The following is a 24,377-nucleotide window of genomic DNA, read 5'->3' on the forward strand; positions in this document are numbered from 1 at the left end:
CCGTGGTTTAGTATCTTCTTCTTCTTCTTCTTCTTCTTCTTCTTCTTTCAAAGGGCATGCCGTGAACATTTTGTTAATAACTGTAAGAAATGAATATCTGATAATACATCCAAATGAAATGCTACTTGCTCCAGAGTCCTCAAGGCCTACTCACAATGTGACATATAATTATAAAGCACAGGCGTAGGAATCGGGGGGGGGGGGGGGGGGGGGCAACAGCGATGTTTTTTTAATATATATATTTATGTGTGTGTGTAGGGAGGGGGGGGGGGGGGCACACACTTTTTGGCACCTTCCTACGCTCGTGTAAAGAGAAGAGGGCAGTGAGACAAAGTTTGTCACACGATCCCCAAATCGCCTGGGTTTAGCGAAAGTTGTTTCCCCTAAACAGAAATGTTCAAAGTTATCTCCCGTGGACAGAACTCCTCATTAAGCGGAGGTTGTAAATGCCAAATGTTGATACGCGCATTTTGAGCATTTCTACCCGAAATTCTGTACATTTGTTGTATTTTGGTAGGTAACTTTCATTATATCACATGTGTCTTTTTCTCAAATAAATGACTTACATTCGATTTAAGTAAAGAAACAAAAACGTTTTGCTTCGCATGATTGTCAGGCTCGTAAAAAGAATTAATGTTTCAATCAATCAATGGGCCAAAATTTAACAATAATATTGTTCTACCTATCGAAAACCGTCCCATTGGCATTATTCCATCCATAAATCGGCACGAGATGTTTTCGATACTGTCGATCAAACCTAATTCAAATATTTATATTTAAAGGGACATTCCTGAGTTTGCTTCAATTTTTAAGATGTTATCGACTAACAGTAGTAACAGACTTTTTAACGACTAATTACATATATCAAATATATTTTCCTGCATACAATATTAGTGGCTGTATATTAAACGTGTTTCTGATCATTCTAATATTTGTACTACTTTAAATTTCATTTTATTTCCTAAAATATTTTTTTTCGTACATATGAAATTATTTGAAAACAAAATCCAGTTTGGGCTTCTTACAAATATTAAGATGATCAGAAACACATTGAAATTTGAATATACAGACATTGATATTCTAAACAAGAAAATATATTTAATATGTAAATTTAATCATAGAACTATTTTATTAGTTGGAAACATCTTACAGTGTGGTAAACTTGGGAATGTCCCTTTAATATGAAGTTAGAGGAGAGCTCTGTAGGCAGGTGCTCATTCATTATTTATTTACTTTATTACCTACGAGGTACAGCATAACGAGGGTCATATTTATCGTACGATTTCCCTCGTATGTCATAACTAAATCGTATGTCCTCCTCGTTTAACGGTGGCTGTTGTAAGAGTCCATTTCTTTCTGATTGGCTGACACAACATTCCACAGATACTACTTTCTTCATTAATTAATACATTTTTATTTCGAGTGTAAGCTGATCACATGCCGTAATGACAAATACGTGTTTTTAATTAATTTAATAAAACATTAATTGATTATTTATGATAACTTGTATTATATTATGATGTAGTTGTGACACATCAAACACTTAATTATGAATATAACGTTCACAACTGTTAGAAATCTATACTAAGGTCGACGAGTCGCTTTTCGCACCCTTGTTTTGGCTTCGTACATAATAAATGTAGTATATCTTACCGTAATTTCACTTGAAAGCCATGTTTAGTAAAAGGTACAATGTTTTAATCACAAGATTTTCTTCAAACACATTCAGGTGCGTTAATAATTCAATAGCAATTTTGCACTTAAAACAGAAACGTCATGTACCCAATTTATAGTTATTGTAAGGAGATGCAAAGTGATGTCACAGTGTTCTCGCTGGGTGAAAATTAAAGGAGGGCGGCCGGTCGGCACCCCACCCTTCAAATAAAAAACCCAATAACATTTTAAAAAACCCACCAATAAACGAAAAGCAAAAAAAAAAAAAAAAAAAAAGGGGGGGGGGGGGGGTAGTTTGGTTATCATATTGTTGTGTGTTGGTAGACTTTGAGAAAAGACATACTCCTTATTTTGCCTACAAACAAGTGCAAAGGTGTTTCTAAAAAAAACTTGTCTTTTAATTGAACCGAAGATGATATCGGTCTGACATTCACGGGCAGTTCCGGTTTTGCTGGACCGATCAAAGTTTTAATATTATTATTTTTAATAAAGATTTCAAGATATACGAAAAACAATAAAGATGTTTGTAAAGTGATCTCCTAATGTCAGATACATTTTTGTTATTCCCATCTTCATCGAATGAATCAATCGCTGTGATAAAATATTATCACCAGCTGATAAAAAGTAGTTTCGTTTTTGTAAAGGCGGTGTATATATTATTTGGCACTCAAGATAAATGATTTTAATGATAAACACTTCCGTTGTTTTTATAAGCGTTCATATCCCCTCAAAATTAAAAGTTTAAAATATTTTATAAAGAACTGCTGAATAAACAGAATAACAGACAGTAAAAATCATCAGTTTCAACCAATTATATTTGCAACTGAGTACAAAATATCAGACGATAGTTAGTCGAAACAAAAGACAGAATGACCGTTCTGATCACGTGACAAATTTGGCGCCAAATAAGAGGGTTTTTTTTCAATCGGAGATTGCCGAATCCGTCAAAAATAAAATGTTTTCATTGCTTACATAAAATATAACTTTTATTGTGTCTATCAAACATACAAATGGATACCGATATTGGACAAAATAGAGGCTGTTAAAAATAGTGTTAAATTATGTTACGGTAACTGTCGTAAATGTTTCGTCAATTGCTTTTTCGTACACAACGCGGATTGTTTCCTTTGATGTCCAGTGTGCAGACTGATCGTTGTTTTTTGTGTGGAAAAAAGTACATTTGGAAATAGCGGAGATAGGTGCTGGAAAATAAAGAGGGGCGCTCAAACATAAAGGAGGGCGGCAAAATGGAATATCGGGGCGCCCCGCCCCGCTTAAATGGAGCAGCGAGAACACTGCGTCATTGGAATACTGACGTCATTCAAATTCAAAACTAATTATATCAATTACTGTGTATTTGTTTGCTTTTTAGTATACACATGCTTTACAATTTACAGCTGTTGATACATGTGTACTCTTTACTTATGGGCGTATAAATATCACGTAACTTTAGAACAGGTTGTGATTTGGTTTTCAAGACATCAATGAACAAACATTACTCCGCCGTTAAGGAAACGTTAGTTTGTAAACAATGACTGGAATGTTCATTTAGCAAGACAGTTCTATGGTAATAAACAGAATATTACATTCGTGTCCATGACAGACGATGTTTACGACACTCGTGCCTAAATTATTGCATTTCCCTCGCTCTCACTCGGGAAATATGATAATTTAGGCACTTGTGTCGTAAACATCGTCTGTTATGGACACTCATATAATATCCTCTATATCTACCATCATATATTTTCGATCAACATATTATGTTTTCAATACTTTGTTTGTAACTCAAGCTCTAATCTAAAATGAAAAAGTAGGAGAAATGACTTCTCCCATCCCAGAAGAAAGGGGCGAAGTTTGATAAAAATTGGCGAGGTGAACATTTATCGGTACATTTTGCAGGGTTAACAATGCTTGACTGGTCAGAGCACATGAAACGTCACTTTGAGAAACAATAGCTCTGTTTAAGGGTGTATCTGAAGAATGTCAACATAAGATGATGACATGTAGTTAATCTCTTCACAGTAGAAACTGGCATGAGTATTAACATTGGTATAATTTCCGCCCGCATCCCCTAACAATATTTGTTTGAATTAGTGTAAGTTTAGGGTTAGGGTTAATTATACAATACCTTTTTAAACATTTTGTTCTATAAATCAACATAATGTTTATATTTCGTTATTCAGTATCACAACGTTTTGCCTTTGACATTTTGACTATTCTGTATAAAATTTCCTCCACAAGGGTGCTTTTGGTAGAAATATATAGCACAGAAGACACAATGAGGCATTGTGGGACTAAAGGTTTGTTTTATTCCGTAGACGCTCGGTTCATTCCATCCAAATACACCTAATGAGATTTATAAGTATTAAAATGCAGTCTCACTTGTTGATCCACTGTGTGGCCGGTAACAGGTCATTTCGCCCTTGATACTAGTTCACCCGAGTCGTTTTGAACAAGGTCGATTCGTACCTCTAACAGAGTCGTTTCGCCCCATGTTTCGATTCGCCCTAATTTTTATTTTGTTAATAAAATACATTTATTCATTGATTTGTCCTATTTCCATTGATTTTTAGATGTCACACATTGCGTGTTTATATTTATAGATAAAAAAAAAATATTATAATTTTGTTTATTTCCAATATCATTTACTCAAGCCATATAAATGAAATACATACAGGCCTTAGATAATATACAGACAATGTATTCACATTAATAATTAATTTATGAACAGTCACACTGCATACTACTGATGTGCTGTGGTTTCTTATTAAATTACTACATACCCAGTTGAGGTTAAAATGCTGATTACGGTATGTTGATTTCGTCTCACTTCAGCTGACAGAAAGTAAACAGCTGATAAAGCATTAATATCCAAAGACAGAAAATTATTTGGTAATGAATAATGAATAAACAGAAGAAAAAAAGACTTCAAAACTATAATAAATATATTTATTTTGTGGGGCGAAACGACTCGGTATGAATGCGATTTAGGGTGAACCAACCCTGGGTGAATATGACTAAGGGCGAAACAACGCAGAGTTCGAAATGGTTTTAGGGCAAAATGACCCGGATTCGTGTGGCCGAGTGGTTACAGTGTTCAGCTACTGTCCCGATGGTCTGGAGTTCGAATCCAGACCCTAGCACAACGTTGTTTGTAGTGTTTAATGCAATGTCTACTTGATATCGCTAATCCAATACACCAAAGGGGGTGCAGGTGGAAATCTTTCCGCTATGACAAAAATAAGTTGGGATCTTGACATCTGTTGTGTGATTTCGTTTTTGAAATTGGATTATGTCCAAAATTTTGTGGCGACTTTGGCTTCTCTTTACTGCTAAAAGTTGGCGACTTGAGCCGACTTTCGGTGAAGAAATTGCTCATTTCGCCGGCAAGATTAGAGCCTGTAACTGCATGTATATCAAGATTATAATGTGAGATATTACGTTAATATCAGCCAGAACATAAACAACAAAGTGTCTTTTCTCTCACAATATTGAAATTGCTTCATGTCAAGCTAGCTACCAACTTTGTTTTACAATATTATATATTGTGCATGTTATCAGTTTTTGCTAATTTAATGTAATATTTTGGTACTGATGAAATGCCTCACGTAATGAAATCCAGGTATCACAAATCCCTGTAAAGTTATTGTCTGCTACATATAATGTAAATTTATATGTTTTCAGTGAACACTGTTCATTGTTCTGAAAATTATTCGATATTATTTACAAGTTAAAAACATTTTATGAGTGTAGACCCAACACTACCATAACAAGGACAAAAACAGACAGCCAGTGAAACTAACGAAAACATATGTTTGTCAAAATATAGCGGGAACATATTTATGACTTGGCAGCTAGTTTTTTTTTAGGAAAGTTTGGCGTTCATTGGAGATTGTCACTGTTTTTGACAATAAACTAATGTTACTTGACAATGGTTTTAAAGTATTATTGTATGTACGAAGTTTTGTTTGTATTATACTTAAATGTTTTGCTCATATCGAAAACCCCTGACGCCAGGATACATCAGGGCTCTAGTTTGGATTTTTTAAAATTAAGGCATGCTGTGTGCCCAAGGTCGATGGCAGTCACTTTTCACTGCCTTGGTTTAGCTTGATACACAATAAATATAACATATCCAACAATAAATTTTTTATATCATAATTTAGTGATGGTACTTTTTATTTCTTTCATCTTTTGAAATTTAAAGTTAATATTTTGTCCAGAGTTCTGAAAAATAAAAAACGACCTGTAAACAGTGTCGTCAACTCATAGAAAATTGACAGGTCACAGTTAGTAGACCAGTTTTTTGTTTAATGTGGCAAAGCATTGTCATAATTCAGCTAATTTTGAATTTTAATGACGTCAGAATTCCAATGATGTCACTTTACATCTCCTTACAATAACAATATTTTTAAACTGGGTACATATTTCTTTTTTCAGAATGCTGGGAAAATTCCAATGCAAAATTGCTATTGTAATTTTTTGTTTGAACATTACTAATGCACCTGAATGTGTTTGAAGAAAATCTTGTTTTTAATTTTTTTTACTCTTTACAAAATATGGATTGTAAGTGAAATTAAGGTGAGATATATGCTGTATTTATTGTGTACGAAGCCAAAACAAGTGTGCGAAAAATGACTTGTTGATCTTAACCTTAATTTTAGGAGTGCTCACAGTTATTATTTTAGGCACACAAATGAATGGATGAATTCATCAGGCTATTTTAACCATCTCATGAGATTTCATTTATTCATTTCAACTTATTTCCATACTTATATCCAATTAATGTTCAAGCATGCTGTTCTGGGTACACTCCTCAGCTATCTGCAGGGCTGTCTGTCCAGGACAGCTCATATGAGCTTCATTTGTTGGTTAATTATATGTATGTAACTTAAGTACAGTAAACAACAGAAGACAGAATTATCAACTATTTGACATCCAATAGCCTATGATAATTAACCAATGTATTTTAGTGGTGGTGTTAATCAAAACAGGGATATAAAACAACTAAAGTTAATCATTAAAATTATTAACTTGAGTGTCAAATAATATATACACCCCCTTTACAAAACAAAACTACTTTTATCGGCTGGTGATATCAATGTGATTGATTCCTTCGAAGAAGATGGAAATAAAAAGAACAGAACAATTTTATTCCCCCCCCCCACAAATTTTCATACATGTATATTTCACTGTAGCACTATATTAAATAATGTATAATATTAAACAAACCTAAATAACCTAATTTTACAGCGCTTGCATTAAATAGTTTTATAATTAGTGATGTTACGTTACACGTTTGTCTCTTGAAAAACAATAACCAGGCTTCTCACTGGACTTTCTCCACTGGGGGTCATTTGAGCTTTCTTGTGAAATTTGGGGAGTCCCATAATAGGATTTTAAGTCCTGTCCAAGTTCCATGCTTCAAAAGACACTTTTCGAGGGTCAGTGAGATCCCTGAATAACCCTGTTTACAGGAGGATCTGAAGAATGTGAACATTAGACAACAGCTTGTGAACATTAGACAACAGCTTGTGAACATTAGACAACAGCTTGTATTTAATCTCTTCACAACAGAACCTGACATAGCTATAAACATTTGTTGCAGTGTTTCTGTCAGAAATAAATTTTGGGGTTTGGCACTATGGAATTGAATGCAACCAGTCATGGGAGGCCTCCCCAGAAAAAAATGGGTTATGTTTAGGGTTAGGGTTAAGAAAATCATACAGTAATGGTATGGGTAATTAATTTTGTCAAAAAGTTAACTTAAAAAAAATAATCTGCAAAAATATTTGGGTATGGCATCATACTCGTTTTACCCTCTGGCAGAAACCCTAATTTGTTAATTGATTTCGATAGTAAATTGGACAAGGAAATACATTATTTTATCAAATCAATTGTACATTACAATGCACAGAAACCATATTCCATTAATATGCCGATTCACGGTTACTCAAGGATACCAATTAGCCCTTCAAATGTTAACAAATCATAAATTAGACTTCAGCAGGAGTAACTTCACTGACTGGTAAAACCAACCATAGGTGCCTAGCTGACTATGGGTGTATATACTGTATATTACTATGAAAGATAGCTACTGGTACATTTACATGTAGTTGATAAAACTATACATTTTGTTCTTTATTTTCAGTTACAACATACGTCTGTACAATATGCTGACAAGAAATGGAAGTTTCAAGAGCTGGCATCCAAGTGGAGCAGTTCTTCCATTTTAGCTACTGGCAGCAGTGACAAGCAGTGGAATTCTTAAAGGCAGAGTATCTCATCCATTGGAATTCTAAGGGTTGGTGTTTTTTCACGAATATGAGACTTTAGAACACTGCACTAAAAGTCATAATTGACCACAATCATCATGTGGTTCCCCAGCCAACATGATTCCCACAATTCTGTGTGGCCGCGCCCTACACGTCTCTGGTGCTCCAACCTCCAGGACAAAAGATCTCCAATGTCCTCCTCTTGTGAGCTCTTCGGTAAAAAGTCGGGTGTCAGGCGATCATACAGTGGCAGTCGACTACCGAGTTTATCCGCTGATATCGAAGGCAGGTTTGTACGATCACAGAGTCTGTACTGCCAGCCTGGTAGTGCGACACAGAGTTTCGCAGACAGAGATAGTGGTTTTCTCGGTGCCTGTGGCAGCAATGAACTGAGCTTGGAGAATACTTGTGACAGCGACCCTGATGCTTTGGAACGATGGCGGAATGCAGGTTTGGCTTTGCACAGAATGCTCACTAAAACATCACCCTGCAAACAGAGTAGGTCAGGTCACTCCAGGAAAAGATCAAAGTTCAAGGTTGAATTTCCTAACAGCAGTGAAAACATCTGTGGTAAAAATGTCCGTGAGAGTGTTCGTACTTCAGAGTCTTCGGGGATGGAACATCTTCGCCGTAGTACAACAGAAACACCATGTGCTGCCAAGGGTCTTAGATCCCGGTCGGTTCAAGATATTTGCTCAGTCCACAAGAATGACAAAGACAATATAGATAGTTTTTTCAAGATGTCTTTCAGGCAGCGTCTTCTTTCTTCTAGTCCAGAGTTGGAGAAGATGTTTCCGAAAATGTTTGAGTCGTTGACCAATGAAAAAAATGATGTTCACAACAACATTGTTTGTCAGAGTCCCAGGGACGCGTCATCAATACCTCAGTCCAATCATCACTGTATGACTGATCCAGGCTGCTCTTCACGCGACCAGACCTCCTCTCAGCAATCTGAGAATGCAGATTATAAATCTGTTCCAAGGCCAACAAGTCTTGCCATTATTAACACAAATACTCAAAATTTTGGTCTGTCGAAATCGCAAAACATTCCGAATCCGATAGATAAATCTCAAGATGTTCTGATGGATTATCGATCTGTTTTGAATAAACTAGATTCTACATGTACCTCTGTCAAAAATTGTAAATCTGGAAATGTTGCTATGAATTCGGGAGAGATCAAAAGCGAAGTTGTCTCTTCTGACGACGATAGTGGTGTTAATGTTAACAGATGCACTATACGGACTGAATCCATTGTGTCTTCAAAAGTCAAAATACCTACATGTACTGAGTCAAGCAGTAGATCATCACCGAGTACAAATATTACATGTTCTGAATCCCTAACTGTACCTTCGTTAAGTAATCATATTACAACTATTATGTCAAATGAGTCTTATGTAGCTAAAACCTCTACACATACTGAATTGGACAATTCTGCCAGTGTGTATAAATTCCATACATGTACTGAGTCTGATTTTGAGACCTGTTCAAGCTCTTCAGATGAAGATGTAAAACAGAGCAGTAGTTTCCCATCATGCATTTCACAGCAGAAATCAGCTCTAATACATAAAGAGGACCAGGAATCACATAGATGTGACTCTTCACAAACAAGTGTGTGTAATTCGTACATGTATCCATGTGCATGTTCCTGTGCCTTTTGTTTGCCTCATTTTTCTGCAAAGTCTTTGAAAAATGTGGACTTCATTTCAACTAGTGAAACCAAACCTGGCTTTCTGGAGTCCGGTTCATGTGCAATAAAGAAGACTATGTTAAATAAAGAATATAGCGCTTCATCAAACCAAGATACCTCTGTGGCCATGGGATTGTGCAATACAAACACCCCAGGATACATTTTTAATGATTGTCTTTTTTGCCAGTCAGCTAACTGTGGTATGTGCAATAATCATATACATTCTGGTAAATCCATACAGTCGGATCTGAACAAAGCGTGCAATATGAATATGTCTCCACCAAACTTGTACCAGCATTCGAGGTGGAATGTTAATTCAAGACTCACATTTAAGTGTGAGGATTGTTCGTGTGGTTCACAGATTTTGAATTCTTCACATCTTGATGAAAACGATGTTTGTCTCGATGCTTTTAGGGAGAATAGTGATTTAAGAAACTGCACATCTTTACAGAGTGTGAAAGAGGAGACTGTTTCAATTGAATTTCCTAATTCACATTATTGTGATAATGGTGAAGATGAGTTGGACACAAGCAGACAACATGTTACATGTGGTGAAACTCTGGAACCTGTTCGTTGGCAGAAAGGCTATCCAAGAAATTTGCTTCAGGAGGATTTGGAAAAAGCATCGGAGATGGTTGTTGGTGGATTTGGATTGGTGAATGCAAACTCAAGGTCACATCAGTGTGTAAGTCTGTGTACTTGTGAAAGATGTGGAGCAAATTTTCTATCAAGAGGGGGAAGTGGAGATTTCCAATCAAGGGAGACAAGTGGAGATTTCCTATCAAGAGACACAAGTGGAGATTTCCGATTTCCGATAAGTAGAAGTAGAGATTTTCGCTCAAGGGAGAGAAGTGAAAAATATGGAGAACGAGGAGATTTCCAATTAAGGAAGATAAATGAAGGATGTGTAGAAAGTGAAGAGTTCCAATCGAGGGAGACAGATTTGTGTAGTTCTGTGGAACTGGAGTTCAGGAATGTAGGCAGTTCATGTACTTTACTACAAAATGCATCTAACTGTGCAGACACAGATGAAAGAAAAAGTAATCCATTGACTACAGAGATACACCTAGACTCTGATCACAGTAGGTTACTGTTAAATCCCAGTCACTCCGCAGATGAAGATGATACACATACACACAACCCTGATCTCCAGGACAGTTGTCAAATATCTGATCACAGTAGGTTACTGTTAAATCCCAGTCACTCCGCAGATGAAGATGATACACATACACACAACCCTGATCTCCAGGACAGTTGTCAGATATCTAAACTGATGGAAAAAGTAGTTGACAACAAATCTCCACACAGTGATCTTTTGCATTTTCATCCAATCTATTGTTGCCGAGTTTCTGAATCCGATGACGCTGACTGTGATTCGGCTCTTTCTGATGATGGTTACCATGCCAACCATTGTTGCTGTTGCTCATCGAGCGACAGTATGTTCCGTGGTGAGTGTAATTGTCGTCTCACACAAGGACGACCAAACGACGTGTGTTCTAGGTCGGACGGGAGGAGACTGCGAAGGAAACGACGCAAGAAGTTGGTCCACGGTAGAAAAACATACGAGAGGAAAGGAAGATCATCTTCCAATTCTTCTGAAGTGGAGCAGACAGTGTTATCAGGTGTGTATGGCTAGAATGGGAAAAACAGATGCATATGATATGGAAGAGGTCTGTGCATCCTTCATTTGAGTAGTGATAGAAATCAGCAGAACTTTTCACTTGTCTGTCAGACAAATGCATCTAAAAATCAACTTGTCCCCCAATATTTTCACTTGTTTTTTTTTTATTACAAGGATGATATTTCTGATTGCTCAAAATGAAACTGAACTAAACATTTTGACAACACACACTGGACAACAAACAAGGTTCATTTTGCTCATCCCTGCAGGTTTTGACTTGTCAGGACAAACAGACAAGTGCTTATTTTGAACACTGAGGACCCCGGTCCTTGGTTTTTGAAAATTATAGGTGAGTGGAAAACCACACACCTCAGTATGCTAAGGCAAGTGAAAAATCACTCTCCAAAATAGGCATTGTAGCTCCGATTGGATTTTGACTGGTATGTCTACAAAATTGTCTTTTAAACCAGTATTTCCCCGATTTGTTCAACAAAGAGAAATACCAGTTTAACGACTGCATGGAAGCCACAGCCATGTTTTTAATTTTTATTGTTTTAATAAATGGACCTTCCTATCGGCTAAATGAGCCATGAAAACTGTTGATTTTTTTAAACAGTGGAAATAAATGTACTCCTCTAGTTTTACGTGCGCTGTTTGTTGAGTGTGACATGCACTGTTTTACGTGCGCTGTTTGTTGAGTGTGACATGCACTGTTTTACGTGCGCTGTTTGTTGAGTGTGACATGCACTGTTTTACGTGCACCGTTTGTTGAGTGTGACATGCACTGTTTTACGTGCACCGTTTGTTGAGTGTGACATGCACTGTTTTACGTGCGCTGTTTGTTGAGTGTGACATGCACTGTTTTTCACACTCGTCAGATTGAAATTATGTGCGCTGTATGAGCGTGATCGCATCCGCGCACCTTGAAAAGCAAGGTCTGGGACCCCTTGATGTATATATACAGGTACATTTGAAACATCTAAAGATTGTCATTCAAAACATGCTATTACATGCTTTAAATGTAACATCAAAAAAAGAAAGAAATGTTTTATTTAACGACGCACTCAACACATTTTATTTATGGTTATATGGCGTCAGACATATGGTTAAGGACCACACATTTTGAGAGGAAACCCGCTGTCGCCACTACATGGGCTACTCTTCCGATTAGCAGCAAGGGATCTTTTATTTGCGCTTCCCACAGACAGGATAGCACAAACCATGGCCTTTGTTGAACCAGTTATGGATCACTGGTCGGTGCAAGTGGTTTATACCTAACCATTGAGCCTTGCGGAGCACTCACTCAGGGTTTGGAGTCGGTATCTGGATTAAAAATCCCATGCCTCGACTGGGATCCGAACCCAGTACCTACCAGCCTGTAGACCGATGGCCTACCACGACGCCACCGAGGCCGGTAATAACATCAAAAAACCCCACAACTAAACTCTGTCAGTTTGTCATTTGAACACTGATATGGTGCTGGTATGTACATGTAGTTCAGTGGTAGAGAGCTCTGTCTTGGACACATTCACCAAGGAAACTCAGATTGTGTGCCCAAGAAGGTCGTACTTGAACCTTCAGTAGATGTAAGCACTGGCCAAATGGTTGATTGATCGACATGTAAAATCCATTGCTTCAGATTTTTTCTATGCCATTCATTCATACTTATTTTCGTGCTTATATCCAATTAAGGTTCAAGCACGCTGTCCTGGGCACACCTCAGCTATCTGGGCTGTCTGTCCAGGACAGTGGGTTAGTGTTTAGTGAGAGAGACGTCAGTGTAGTAGCATTACACCTACCCATTGAGTTGTTATATTCGCTGTGGGTGGGAGTAGGTACTGTGGTGCGAACCCAGTACCTACCAGCCTTAAGTCCGATGGCTTTACCGTGACTCCACACCGAGACCCATCCCAATTCATCTGGTATTAAACCTGCTAGAGGTATGTACTGTCCTGTCTATGGAGATCTACATATAAAAATATTTCTTGCTGTTCTTAAATATGAGTACATGTAACTGATGTGATTATCAGGTTTCCGTTCTCTGTTGACTAAGTGCTGAAATAATCATGTTTGATACAAATAGTCATAATTTAAAATATGCTGCTGCCATTGTTTTAACCAATATTGTATTTCTTTCCCTTTGATATTGTATCTGTAGGTATTTGTTACTTAATGCAAATTTTATTCTGGTCAGGTCATAGGGTTTTACATGCACATTCAGAACAAGCTGTTGTAGCACACGCCAATTTTATTCTGTTTATATTTGATTTTTATAGATGAAAATATTGGTGTTTGTTCATCTGATGTCGGCACTGTGGATCCATTCTCAACCACCATGTTACAGCTTTACTTTTTAAGAGGCCAGTACGAAGATTACCAAAATGAACTCAATGAGACGAAGGAATCGCAGCCTTCATCAACTGAATACAATAAATCATTTTCGGTTCATGAGAATTCGCTTGGGTTGTGTGAATCTGGCAGCTTGGAGTTATCTCCCTTAAAAGATATATTCTTAAATCCACTGTCACCATGTCAACCTGTTAGCGATTTTTGCTCAGTACCAGATGTACCAAGTTGTGATGGTGAAACATCTCTTCTGCATGGACAAGTGGCAGACAACTCTGAGAAGATTGAGCGTTCTGGGTCTGTGGGGAGTTTTGGTCGGACTATAGACGAAATATTCTCACCGTTTGAAGCAATGATCGGTGCACATGGTTCAGATGCATCAAATAATTCATCAGAAAGTGTAAGTCTTTTTCTCTCATCTTTGTTGGGCTGGGATGTACATATAGTCAGGTGGGGCGGGACAGCCCAGTGGTAAAGCACTTGCCTGATGCATAATAGATCTAGCATCGATCTCCATCAGTGGGTCCATTGAGTTATTTCCCGTTCCAGCCAGTGCATTCACCACAACTGCTATATCAAAGGCTGTGGTATCTGCACTCCTATCTGGGATTGTGCACATAAAAGATCCCTTGCTACTAATGAAAAAATGTAGCGGGTTTCATTTCTAATTGTAAATATTACCAGATGTTTGACATCCAATAGCTGATGATTAATATATCATTGTGCTCAAGTGGTGTCATTAAACAAAAAAGAAACTGATGTACAGCGGGTCATCCCTATATGAGTATGTAAGAAATAAAACATCCCTTGCTACTAATGGAAATTAAATATAGCAGATTTCTTCTGTATGTCAAAATTACTAAATGTGCTGAGGTGTCTTGCAACCTCTGCAATTACGAATATGTCTGTGGCAAAAAAGATGCCATTGAAAGAAAACCATGAATATAGTCCATGGCAATAGGCTGTTGGCAGTTGCAGGGGTTGTCTTGAAACCAACGTTATTTTCATTCTGTGTTTCAGAATAAAGTAGCCGATTTCTTCCGCGCTCCAGACTTGGACTACCCGTCGTCTGACAGCGGCGATGCCGACGACGAGTTTGAGTGTGACTGTGAACACTGCCAGCTCGTCCGAGTGTCCGGACATCCAGACCAGCTGTCTGCAGTGATAGCCACATCCGACCCTGGCAGTCTCGGCACAGACCCACCACAGATCTCAAATCCTTGGTACAGTACATCACACAGCAGTTAGATCTTGAATCCTTGGTACAGTACATCACCTAGGAGAATATCGCAGGAGATATTGCAAATTATAGAGCCAGCGATATCTCCTACAAAAGCCTATAATGGATGATACAATGATAAAATTAAGTTTTGTATTCGAATGCTTGTTTACGTTTACTTGCAGCTCACTACCTCTAGTCTCGTACCCCTACTTGCATAGGTTTGTAATATTTACTGTGCATGTAATTATGTACAGTCATTTACCATGTCCATCTCAATTACCGGCCTCAGTGGCGCAGTGGTTAAGCCATCAGACTACAGGCTGGTAGGTACATGGTTCGCAGCCCAGTACCGGCTCCAACCCAGAGCGAGTTCTTAAGGGCTCAATGGGTAGGTGTAAGGCCACTACACCCTCTTTTTCACTCACTAACCACTAATCAACTAGCAATTAACCCACTGTCCTGGACAGACAGCCCAGATAGCTGAGGTGTGTTCTCAGGACAGCGTGCTTGGAACTTAATTGAATATAAGCACGGAAATAAGTTGAAATCAATCAAACCATCTCAGTTAATTTAATTTGTGTACAAGTTTACAAGAACTGTGTTTATTGTCAATCTCTAATCACAACAGTAAAACAATGCATTTTTGCAGCTATTCATACAGTTGGTCACCTGATCTCCTTGCACGTGACCAGCTAGTGATAGCGAGCCATCTCTGTAGTACTCGGTCGTAGATATAAAGTCTGTATCAATTAACTAAATGGCATAACAAGGAGATTTGAGTTCATTGTCATTAAAAAATTCCAATGAGGCTCGCAGAGAAACAAAGAAGGCCTATTAATGATGTTTAAAGCGGTTGAAAGTGATGAATCTTTGAAAAGTTGGCAACATTATTTTTAACAAGTTATTTTTGTTTGCGATTTATTTGTTCAGTTGCCTTGCGTTTATAAAACAGTACATAACAAATGAAGAATAGCAATAAAATATTGTGTTGTTCCCCAGTGTATTAATAAATATAATTTGATGGAAATGACCGAGTCCACTGGCCGATTGCAAAATGTTCTCACTTGATCTTTGGACAAAATCAAAATCATTGTGTTATTTTTTTTTTTTAAGAAGGCGACTTAGAACTTTGCTATGGATGAAAAGGTAGGCAATGTTTAGTATGAAAAGCAATTATTTTGCTCACATCGCCCCCTTGCGTGATCTCTGACATCCAGGTGTGTATTTGTTGCTAAATGAAATCATTTCAGTTAACACAAAGTTATCTCCCAGATTTTAGCTCTGTGCATTCGCAGGTCCTGTTAGGTTGGAAGTAATTGTCAGAGTTTACATATTTGAATGAGGGTAATAAATAAAATATCACTCTTATTTATTCGTGAACAGGTCAGATACTAATATGGAAAGTTTTGTAAAAAAATATACCTGGCCAAAACAAGTGTAGTATTCTATATGTACATGTACCATTACATCACTTGATGGCTGATGGATCAGTTAAAAGAAATAATGGGTAATATTAAAGAGAATAACCAACATATTATGAGAAGTTACAAATCATCAGCCCCTCATGAACAAATATTGTAAATCCCTCTTCAAAGGCAGTGGTAGACAACCAGGCTACCACGTTATGAACTATGGTAGCCCTCAGTAAAATTGGTAGCCCCATAATTTTTATAACTTTAAAAAAGAGAGAGAAAAAAGCCAAATTATTTATTTTTATTTAAACATCTGGTTTTAGATGTTTAGGTGTTTAAGCATCTTGTTGATTGCGGAGTAACTGGATGTACAAAAACAGCTCTAGTAGCCGGGCAGACTACCAGGTTTAGAAATCTGGTAGTCCGAGCAAGAAATCAGTAGCTAAAACATGACAGGCTACCACTAAGGTGGAGCCCTGGATTGATTACAACAATGTATGTTTTTGCTTTCAGGGAGACAGAGTGGACATTTAGTGGTGACAATGATTTTGACGTCAGTCTGGATGACTTCCGACCGCTGGAGCCGTTTCTACATGGTCTACAGCAGCTACCGCAAGACCCGATAGAACTCATGTACCAGGTAACAAACTCATTACACAGTATGGGGGGCAGAATTTACCTCAGTCGGTTGAGTGCTTGCTTGAGGTGCTTGCATCACAGGATCGAACCACCTTGGTGGATCCATTCAACTGATTGGGTTTTTTCTCATTCAGCCAAGTGCAGCACAACTTCTCAAAGGTCGTGGTATGTGCTGTACTGTCTGTGGGAAAGTGAATTTAACAGGGTTCGTAGTGGTCTTTAAATTCATTGAAAGTCTTTGAATTTGAAAAAAATATTTTTAGATCTTTGGAAGTCTTTGAATTGTAATAAAAGTCTTTAAATTCTCAAAAATCATAACCAAAGCAATGATGATATCTTTTGCAGCTGCATGCACTTGATATTTTCTAGTTACAAGGTTTAATCTGTCATGATGCATGTAAAAAAGCAAAAATTTTTGCCATGGACAGCAACGTAAATGAACTGATTTGGTATTTGTATTGCATTCTATTGTCTTTGAGTGCTGTGTAAAAGTCTTTGAAAATTGCAGGTAAAAGTCTGAAAGTCCAGGGCTTCTAGGATCTTTTTTAAATCCACTAGCCATGGGATCAGTGATTTTATAATCCACTAGCCATAGGATCAGTGATTTTATAATCCACTAGCCATGGGATCTGATTTTATAATCCACTAGCCATGGGATCAGTGATTTTATAATCCACTAGCCACGGGATCAGTGATTTTATAATCCACTAGCCATGGGATCAGTGATTTTATAATCCACTAGCCACAGGATCAGTGATTTTATAATCCACTAGCCACGGGATCAGTGATTTTATATCCACTAGCCACGGGATCAGTGATTTTATATCCACTAGCCATGGGATCAGTGATTTTATATCCACTAGCCATGGGATCAGTGATTTTTTTAATTTACTAGCCATGATTAAAAATGAACTAGCCCTACTTTACTTTTAAGTTAATACAATTTTACTAAATAATAGTAATAATCTGATATGTTACCTAAAGAGGGAGATGGAGATTAAAAACACTGACATTGGGGTTGGAGTGGGGTCAGGATATTCTTATTTACAAATAGACTTAACTGCAACATTTGATTATCTTTTTTTCACTAGCCGTCAGGCATGGTAATAGTAGTTATTTACTAGCCCAACATTGAATATCACTAGCCATGGGAGTGGGGCTACCATAATCTAGAAGCTCTGAAGTCTTTGAATTTGTTTGGTCTTTAAGGCTATGAATCCTGTATAAAAGATCCCTTTCTGCATTAGAAAAAATGTAGCGGCTTTCCTTTGATGACTACATGTCAGAATTACCAAATATTTGACGTCCAACAGCCGATGATTAATTCATCAATGTGGTCTAGTGGTGTCGTTAAACAAAACAAACTTTTTATTTTTACACAGTATGGATCATAAGGTTGGTGCTTGTCATTTGTTTTCCTGGCCTAGCCAGGGTCTTAAGAATAAAATCGGCCAACAGCCCATAGTTTAATTTCTTGAGGTCTACCTGTATGCTAACCAAATCTTCAGACAAACCCACCTATTTGTGGTATTACTTGCACATTTGATGTACTCTCACAAACAACATTAATGATTATTAGAATTTTCTTTTGACCAGACTGGTCCATATCAAGTAAAAGATGGCAATAGAACAAGTATATTTTTTATAATGCATTAAAAAAAAAAAAAAAAACCCCACTGCATACTACTGCATGATGTGGTGTTTTATTTATACTGTGCATAAGTTAGCTTTGGAGGGCTTTATGGGTCATATTGAAGTTAAAGCCAGGGATGTTTTTGTTCACGATTTCATGCACCCACTACACATGTACACACCACGTGGTGTCTGTGTATTAACCGACATTATGGAACGTATTCTATAGAGTTCAAACAAAATGATTTCATGCACCCACTACACATGTACATGTGGTGTCTGTGTATTAACCGACATTATGGAACGTATTCTAGAGATCAAACAAAACGATTTCATGCACCCACTACACATGTACATGTGGTGTCTGTGTATTAACCGACATTATGGAACGTATTCTAGAGATCAAACAAAACGATTTCATGCACCCACTACACATGTACATGTGGTGTCTGTGTATTAACCGACATTATGGAACGTATTCTATAGAGTACAAACAAAACGATTTCATGCACCCACTACACATGTACATATACATGTGGTGTCTGTGTATTAACCGACATGGAACGTATTCTATAGAGTTCAAACGCAGCTTATACATAGAGGATATTTCTTGTTTTTTGTCATGCATGCGCGACGAGTATGATTTGATTGCAAACCTCATAAGATGAGATATAAATCATATTTGACAAAAAACATGATTTTTTTTTTTTATTGTATAACTTTTGGCAATTTACTTTTATTTTTAAAATGCCAGCAGCAAAGTAGTTCTAGCTTTCTTACAATGAAGATTATAAAACTCCTCATATGTGGTCATGTGGGATAGAAAAAGTACACCCAAGGTGGTGAAAATGTTGACCTGGGACGAGGCTTGCCGAGTCCCATGGTCGAAATTTTCACCACCGAGGGTGTACTTTTTCTATCCCACAGGGCCACATATGATGAAGTCTTTTTCTCTCATTCATTCAATAAATAAACCATTATTTTACATGAACAGAAAAAGATGGCTGAACAAGTAACTTTTTTATTTGACCATTTTATCATAAATAAACTACACAATCATATTTGCTGTGTTTGTTTCATGTGTTAAATAAAATTTAACACTACAAATTAACTAGATATCTTTTAAAATCAAAGTTTTAATAACAAAATATTAATTTAAAACTGTGTGTAATGACCTCACGTCACCATCTCACATTATTATGACGTCATATATTATCAACAACGTTGTGTTAATCACAAGCGTGTGATATCCCATGTAAGATAGAAATTTCTTACATAGCTTTCTTTGATGGGGTAGTTCAGTCCTATATACCCGAGGATGAGAGAAAACACTTTCTACAGTGACGATAACACACTTTAGAGTGAAATAGTGAAATTTTCACTCTAAAATGTGTTCTCGTCACTGATAACACTTTTATTTCACCGATATTTTAAGATATTTCACTAAATTGTATATAATAAATAGCGATATTACCACCAACAGAACACACCAATTGTAGATTCATCTGCCTACTTTTATACTTTACTCTGGTCATACTATACCTTCATCATATGCAGCTGGTGAAATGGGCTGGAGCTTGCAAACCACTCACTTATTAGTCCATCTAGAGAAAGAAAGAAAGAAGTGTTTTATTTAACGACGCACTCAACACATTTTATTTACGGTTATATGGCGTCAGACATATGGTTCAGGACCACACAGATTTTGAGAGGAAACCCGCTGTCGCCACTACATGGGCTACTCTTCCGATAGGCAGCAAGGGATCTTTTATTTGCGCTTCCCACAGGCAGGATAGCACAAACCATGGCCTTTGTTGAACCAGTTATGGATCACTGGTCGGTGCAAGTGGTTTACACCTACCCATTGAGCCTTGCGGTGCACTTACTCAGGGTTTGGAGTCGATATCTGGATTAAAAATCCCATGCCTCGACTGGGATCCGAACCCAGTACCTACCAGCCTGTAGACCGATGGCTTGCCACGACGCCACCGAGGCCGGTCCATCTAGAGGGGACTATAGGTTTTATGTCCTACTTATAGTTTTCAGGATGCTTTTTATTCACAATTCCTTGAGATATTGAGCTTAAATTTAGCTTTATCATATACTGTTACAGATCACGTTTCACTTTTATGGTGATTTATCTATTTTTGAGAGTTATGGCCCTTGAAGTTAGGAGATAAGAAACTTTGTTTTCTGCACTGTTTTTTGCAATGCGTGAAGATATTGACATGGAATTTTGTATATAGCTTTATCATATACTGTTACAGTTTGTTGAACTTTCATGACGATTTACCTGTTTTTCACAGTTATAGCCCTTGATCTTAGGAGAAATGTAAATTTGTTGGGCCCAGTAGGGGACATGTATTGCTTTAGCAGTACTCTCCGAATGCTTCACACTAGTTAGGTTATCATTTTATGTTGGTTGGTTTTCACCTATAGTTTATTGTGGAGAAAGACTAACATTAATGACTGACTTTTTAATGACTTTCAGAATGTGATCATGCAGATGTTAACTGTTCATCCTGAGTTGCTGGGGGAACTGGCTCCGCCTCCTGTGTCTTTGACAGTGATTGACAAGCTGGAGGTGGTAACAGCTTCAAAAGATAACACAGGTAAAGAATTCTGTATTAAATGACTTAAATAGACTCCTACTATTATTTGATGTTTCAGTCTAGAAGAGCCGTTTTTAAAGACCAGAATTATGTAACAGTAACCTCGGGAGGGTGAACTCCCCAATAAACCTAAAATATACAAATATAACAATATCTAAAAATTGTGTCTAGGTATTCCAGCCATACCAGACATTCTCACAATACATTATAAAATATGGTATTACACATGTATATATATATCTGAAAATTGATACTGTTGTACTCCAGCAAGGTGGGGTATATGTATAATACATAGAATAAAAAAAGACAGGTTATAAAAACCTATGTGTATTAAAAATAAACATAATTAATTTAACTTACCAGCAACATCTCTCAGTGATCTGCACGAGCTGATATTTAATTATGAAACGTGCTGATAGAAGTTAGAAAAGTGACAGTAGGATTAGTGAAGTGAGAAAAGCATGTAAGTCAGGTCATGTCATAACCCTATCATATTTCCTTTCCAGACTAAATCAAATGATAACATTAAAGATACTTTACTAACAATTAATAAATTAGTAAATGCTTAAAAAGATTGAACAGTTAATACACTGAAAATATTATACACATTAATTAAGAAAATACTTTAATACTGAATTAGTATGCATAACAACACCTGGTTACATATCAGTTGCATTTTCTGAATCTGAACGAGATGTGATGAAATCTGGTAGTCGTAAGATAATATTTTTACCAGGCGACAAGGTGAAAGCATAGGTACATTTAAGTAAGTAGATATTGTGTTGTCTATAATATTAGTTATGTCCGTCTGTTTGCAGGTTCTGAAATGAAGTGTCCAATCTGCCTGTGCTGGTTTGATGAGGGCGAAGAACTCACACGGTTGCCATGCCAACATCTTTATCATCCACTCTGTATCCAAGCTTGGCTTGTCAAAGTAAAAATTGTTTTCACTTTTTTGTTAGAGGAGTTGTTGAGCAAACTTTCTTTCCTGGCAGCGTACTAATGTGTACACACTAAATTAAAACTTGTGACCAATATATAGAGGTATAGTTCACAATAATCGGACTGTCTAACGGGAGAAATGTACCGGGCTTACCCTATCCATTGCCAAAATTGCCAAATTAGCCAATTGCTAATTGTTATTCAAAGTGACTACAAACTTTAGACTTTGGCTCATAAAATATTATTTAACTTAACCGTGAAAAAATTGTGTGCATATTAAGTTCACATCATTCGCACCCAACCTTATTGCGAAATTTATATGCACACATTATTTTCACATGCATTAGTTTTTACAGATGCTAAAGGTCATTCCTGAAATTTAAACGTTGCGAACATGCGCTAAGGTGCATATTCGTGAAAAAAACATGTTGCAATATTTATCCGGTTTACAGTAACCAGATTTTCATAATTTTCAAAGAAATGCTCTACATATCTGAAATTTGCTCATCCAAAATGTGTTCCAGTGAAAGCCCCGGATGTAACTGTGAAAAACAACTAGCTCGAAACATCTGATGGAGCACTCGAAGATTTTTCATGTTCAGGCAACATTTTGTCACCAAATTAACGACATACCCTGATGAATGTAAAAGAAATAACAGACAGTACTTGTAATTAAATTTGAATCATACTTGCTAATAATAACACTAAAACTTCATACTTTACTTTGATTTATTTTTGGTCCATAAACAATAACGTTCAATATGCAACTTGTCCATAAAAAAATTATGTCATCAAATATGACGTTCCACGACGACGTAATTTTTACGTTAATCGAGAAATGAACAAACTCCCGTTGCTACACCTGGACCAATGGGATGATATTATATTGTATTTAATGAATGTAACAGAAATTTAATTATATAATGAATGATATTTGCTAAACGATTGAACATTTATCAGCAGCTACTATTCAGTGTTTATAATTATGTAGAGACATCGGACACTTGATAGTGAATTGTTTAGTAGAAGAAAAGTGGTGATTAGATGCTTGACTGCATACACAAGTTGGATGTTTGTGTATAGCCTGTAGTAGGTAATGAATGTTACAGTTGACAAAATTAATGTGGTCGTTGAAACATCAGAAATGTGCTTGTTAGTGCTTCAGGCCTCAGACAAATTCAAGAATTATCATTTTGTATGTACAGCGAAATCCCTCTGAACCGGACACCCAGGGATCAAGTAAAATGTCTTGTTTTAAGAGGTATCCGGTTTAGAGAGGTTAAGTTCTTTGCAGATTTTCAAAAAAGGACCATGAAAAATTGTAGCATCATGTCTTTTCTCAGTATCTACACAAGAACCATGTATTACCCACAGAATAGCAAATCATTATAAATGAACTGACATACATGTATTGTTAAAGCAAACATGGCTTTTTCTTTCTTCTCTTTTTCAATAGTTAAAATTGTGATCACAATTTAAAAAAAAAAAAAAAAAAATTTAAAAATCCTCCCAGAATTATGAGTTATTGTATATCCAATATTTGAGCAAAAATCCACTTTTTTATCTTCCGAATTTTGCACTGTTCAGATTTTTAAGGAATCATACTCTGTGGTCTTGTGATTTTTATAAAAATTTTCATATTGTTTTTCTTTCAGTCTGGCACATGCCCAGTGTGTCGACATGTCCTGCAGTCCGAGTTGTAGATGACCTGACCTGCAGACAATCTGCCACATAAACAGCTAGCGATCGGTTATAGTGTAGTACTGCAGTATGTTTCAGTCGGAAGAAGACGACGACAACCAACTTTAAAATTAGAATTAGTTAGATATGTATCTGTTATATATTGGCTATATATACCTACCTGTATACAGTACATGCCTCATCAAGGAAACCAACTAGCCGTTAGTACATACATGACACCAATAAATAGAGATTACTCTATGAGCTTGGGTGTCATACTGATTTTACAAAACAAGTGTCAGGATTTTTGTATTGCCCGATCGAGAGCAATACATAAATCCGGACACAAGTTTCGTAAAATCAGTATGACTCACTCGCGAGTGTAATGATCTCTTTATTATCCATCTTATTATTGTTATTTTTTTATGAATAACAAGAACCGCCTCAAAATGTTTCAACCACAACTAGAAGGACACGAAGAAATGACGTCCTATTTCACATGCAATTTGAGCTAGGACTGGGGAAGCAACATCATATTATGACCGCAAACATTTGTGAAGTCATAAGTCATCCTGAAGTTGACATCGTATTCCCCGTCGTAAATAACATATTTTGCCTGTACACATGTGCTTCAT

At 36.9% G+C, this 24,377-nt stretch overlaps 1 protein-coding gene across 2 annotated transcripts; it reads left to right on the forward strand.

The window, feature by feature from the left end:
- Window positions 1–455: 455 nt before the first annotated feature.
- On the forward strand, window positions 456–24,144 carry LOC121373356. Of its 2 annotated transcripts, XM_041499953.1 has the most exons (8): window positions 456–513; window positions 7,826–11,258; window positions 13,534–14,003; window positions 14,624–14,826; window positions 16,751–16,877; window positions 21,000–21,120; window positions 21,939–22,054; window positions 23,718–24,144. In XM_041499953.1, exons 2-8 carry the CDS (start codon window positions 8,048–8,050, stop codon window positions 23,763–23,765), a joined length of 4,296 nt encoding a protein of 1,431 aa, XP_041355887.1. In that variant the 5' UTR covers window positions 456–513; window positions 7,826–8,047; the 3' UTR covers window positions 23,766–24,144. The 2 variants fall into 2 exon arrangements, with proteins under 2 accessions (XP_041355887.1, XP_041355888.1); XM_041499954.1 differs by lacking the exon at window positions 456–513 and having other exon boundaries at window positions 7,814–11,258.
- The last annotated feature ends 233 nt before the right edge of the window (window positions 24,145–24,377 follow it).

This window comes from Gigantopelta aegis, chromosome 5, assembly GCF_016097555.1.
Source record: "Gigantopelta aegis isolate Gae_Host chromosome 5, Gae_host_genome, whole genome shotgun sequence".
Classification (NCBI taxonomy): Eukaryota; Metazoa; Mollusca; class Gastropoda; order Neomphalida; family Peltospiridae; genus Gigantopelta; species Gigantopelta aegis.

Coding starts and splice junctions, on each gene's coding strand:
- LOC121373356 (XM_041499953.1), top strand. CDS start 8,048: ATGTGGTTCCCCAGCCAACATGATTCCCACAATTCTGTGTGGCCGCGC. Junction 21,121..21,938: donor AGCTTCAAAAGATAACACAG/GTAAAGAATTCT, acceptor GTCTGTTTGCAG/GTTCTGAAATGAAGTGTCCA. Junction 22,055..23,717: donor TCCAAGCTTGGCTTGTCAAA/GTAAAAATTGTT, acceptor TTTTTCTTTCAG/TCTGGCACATGCCCAGTGTG.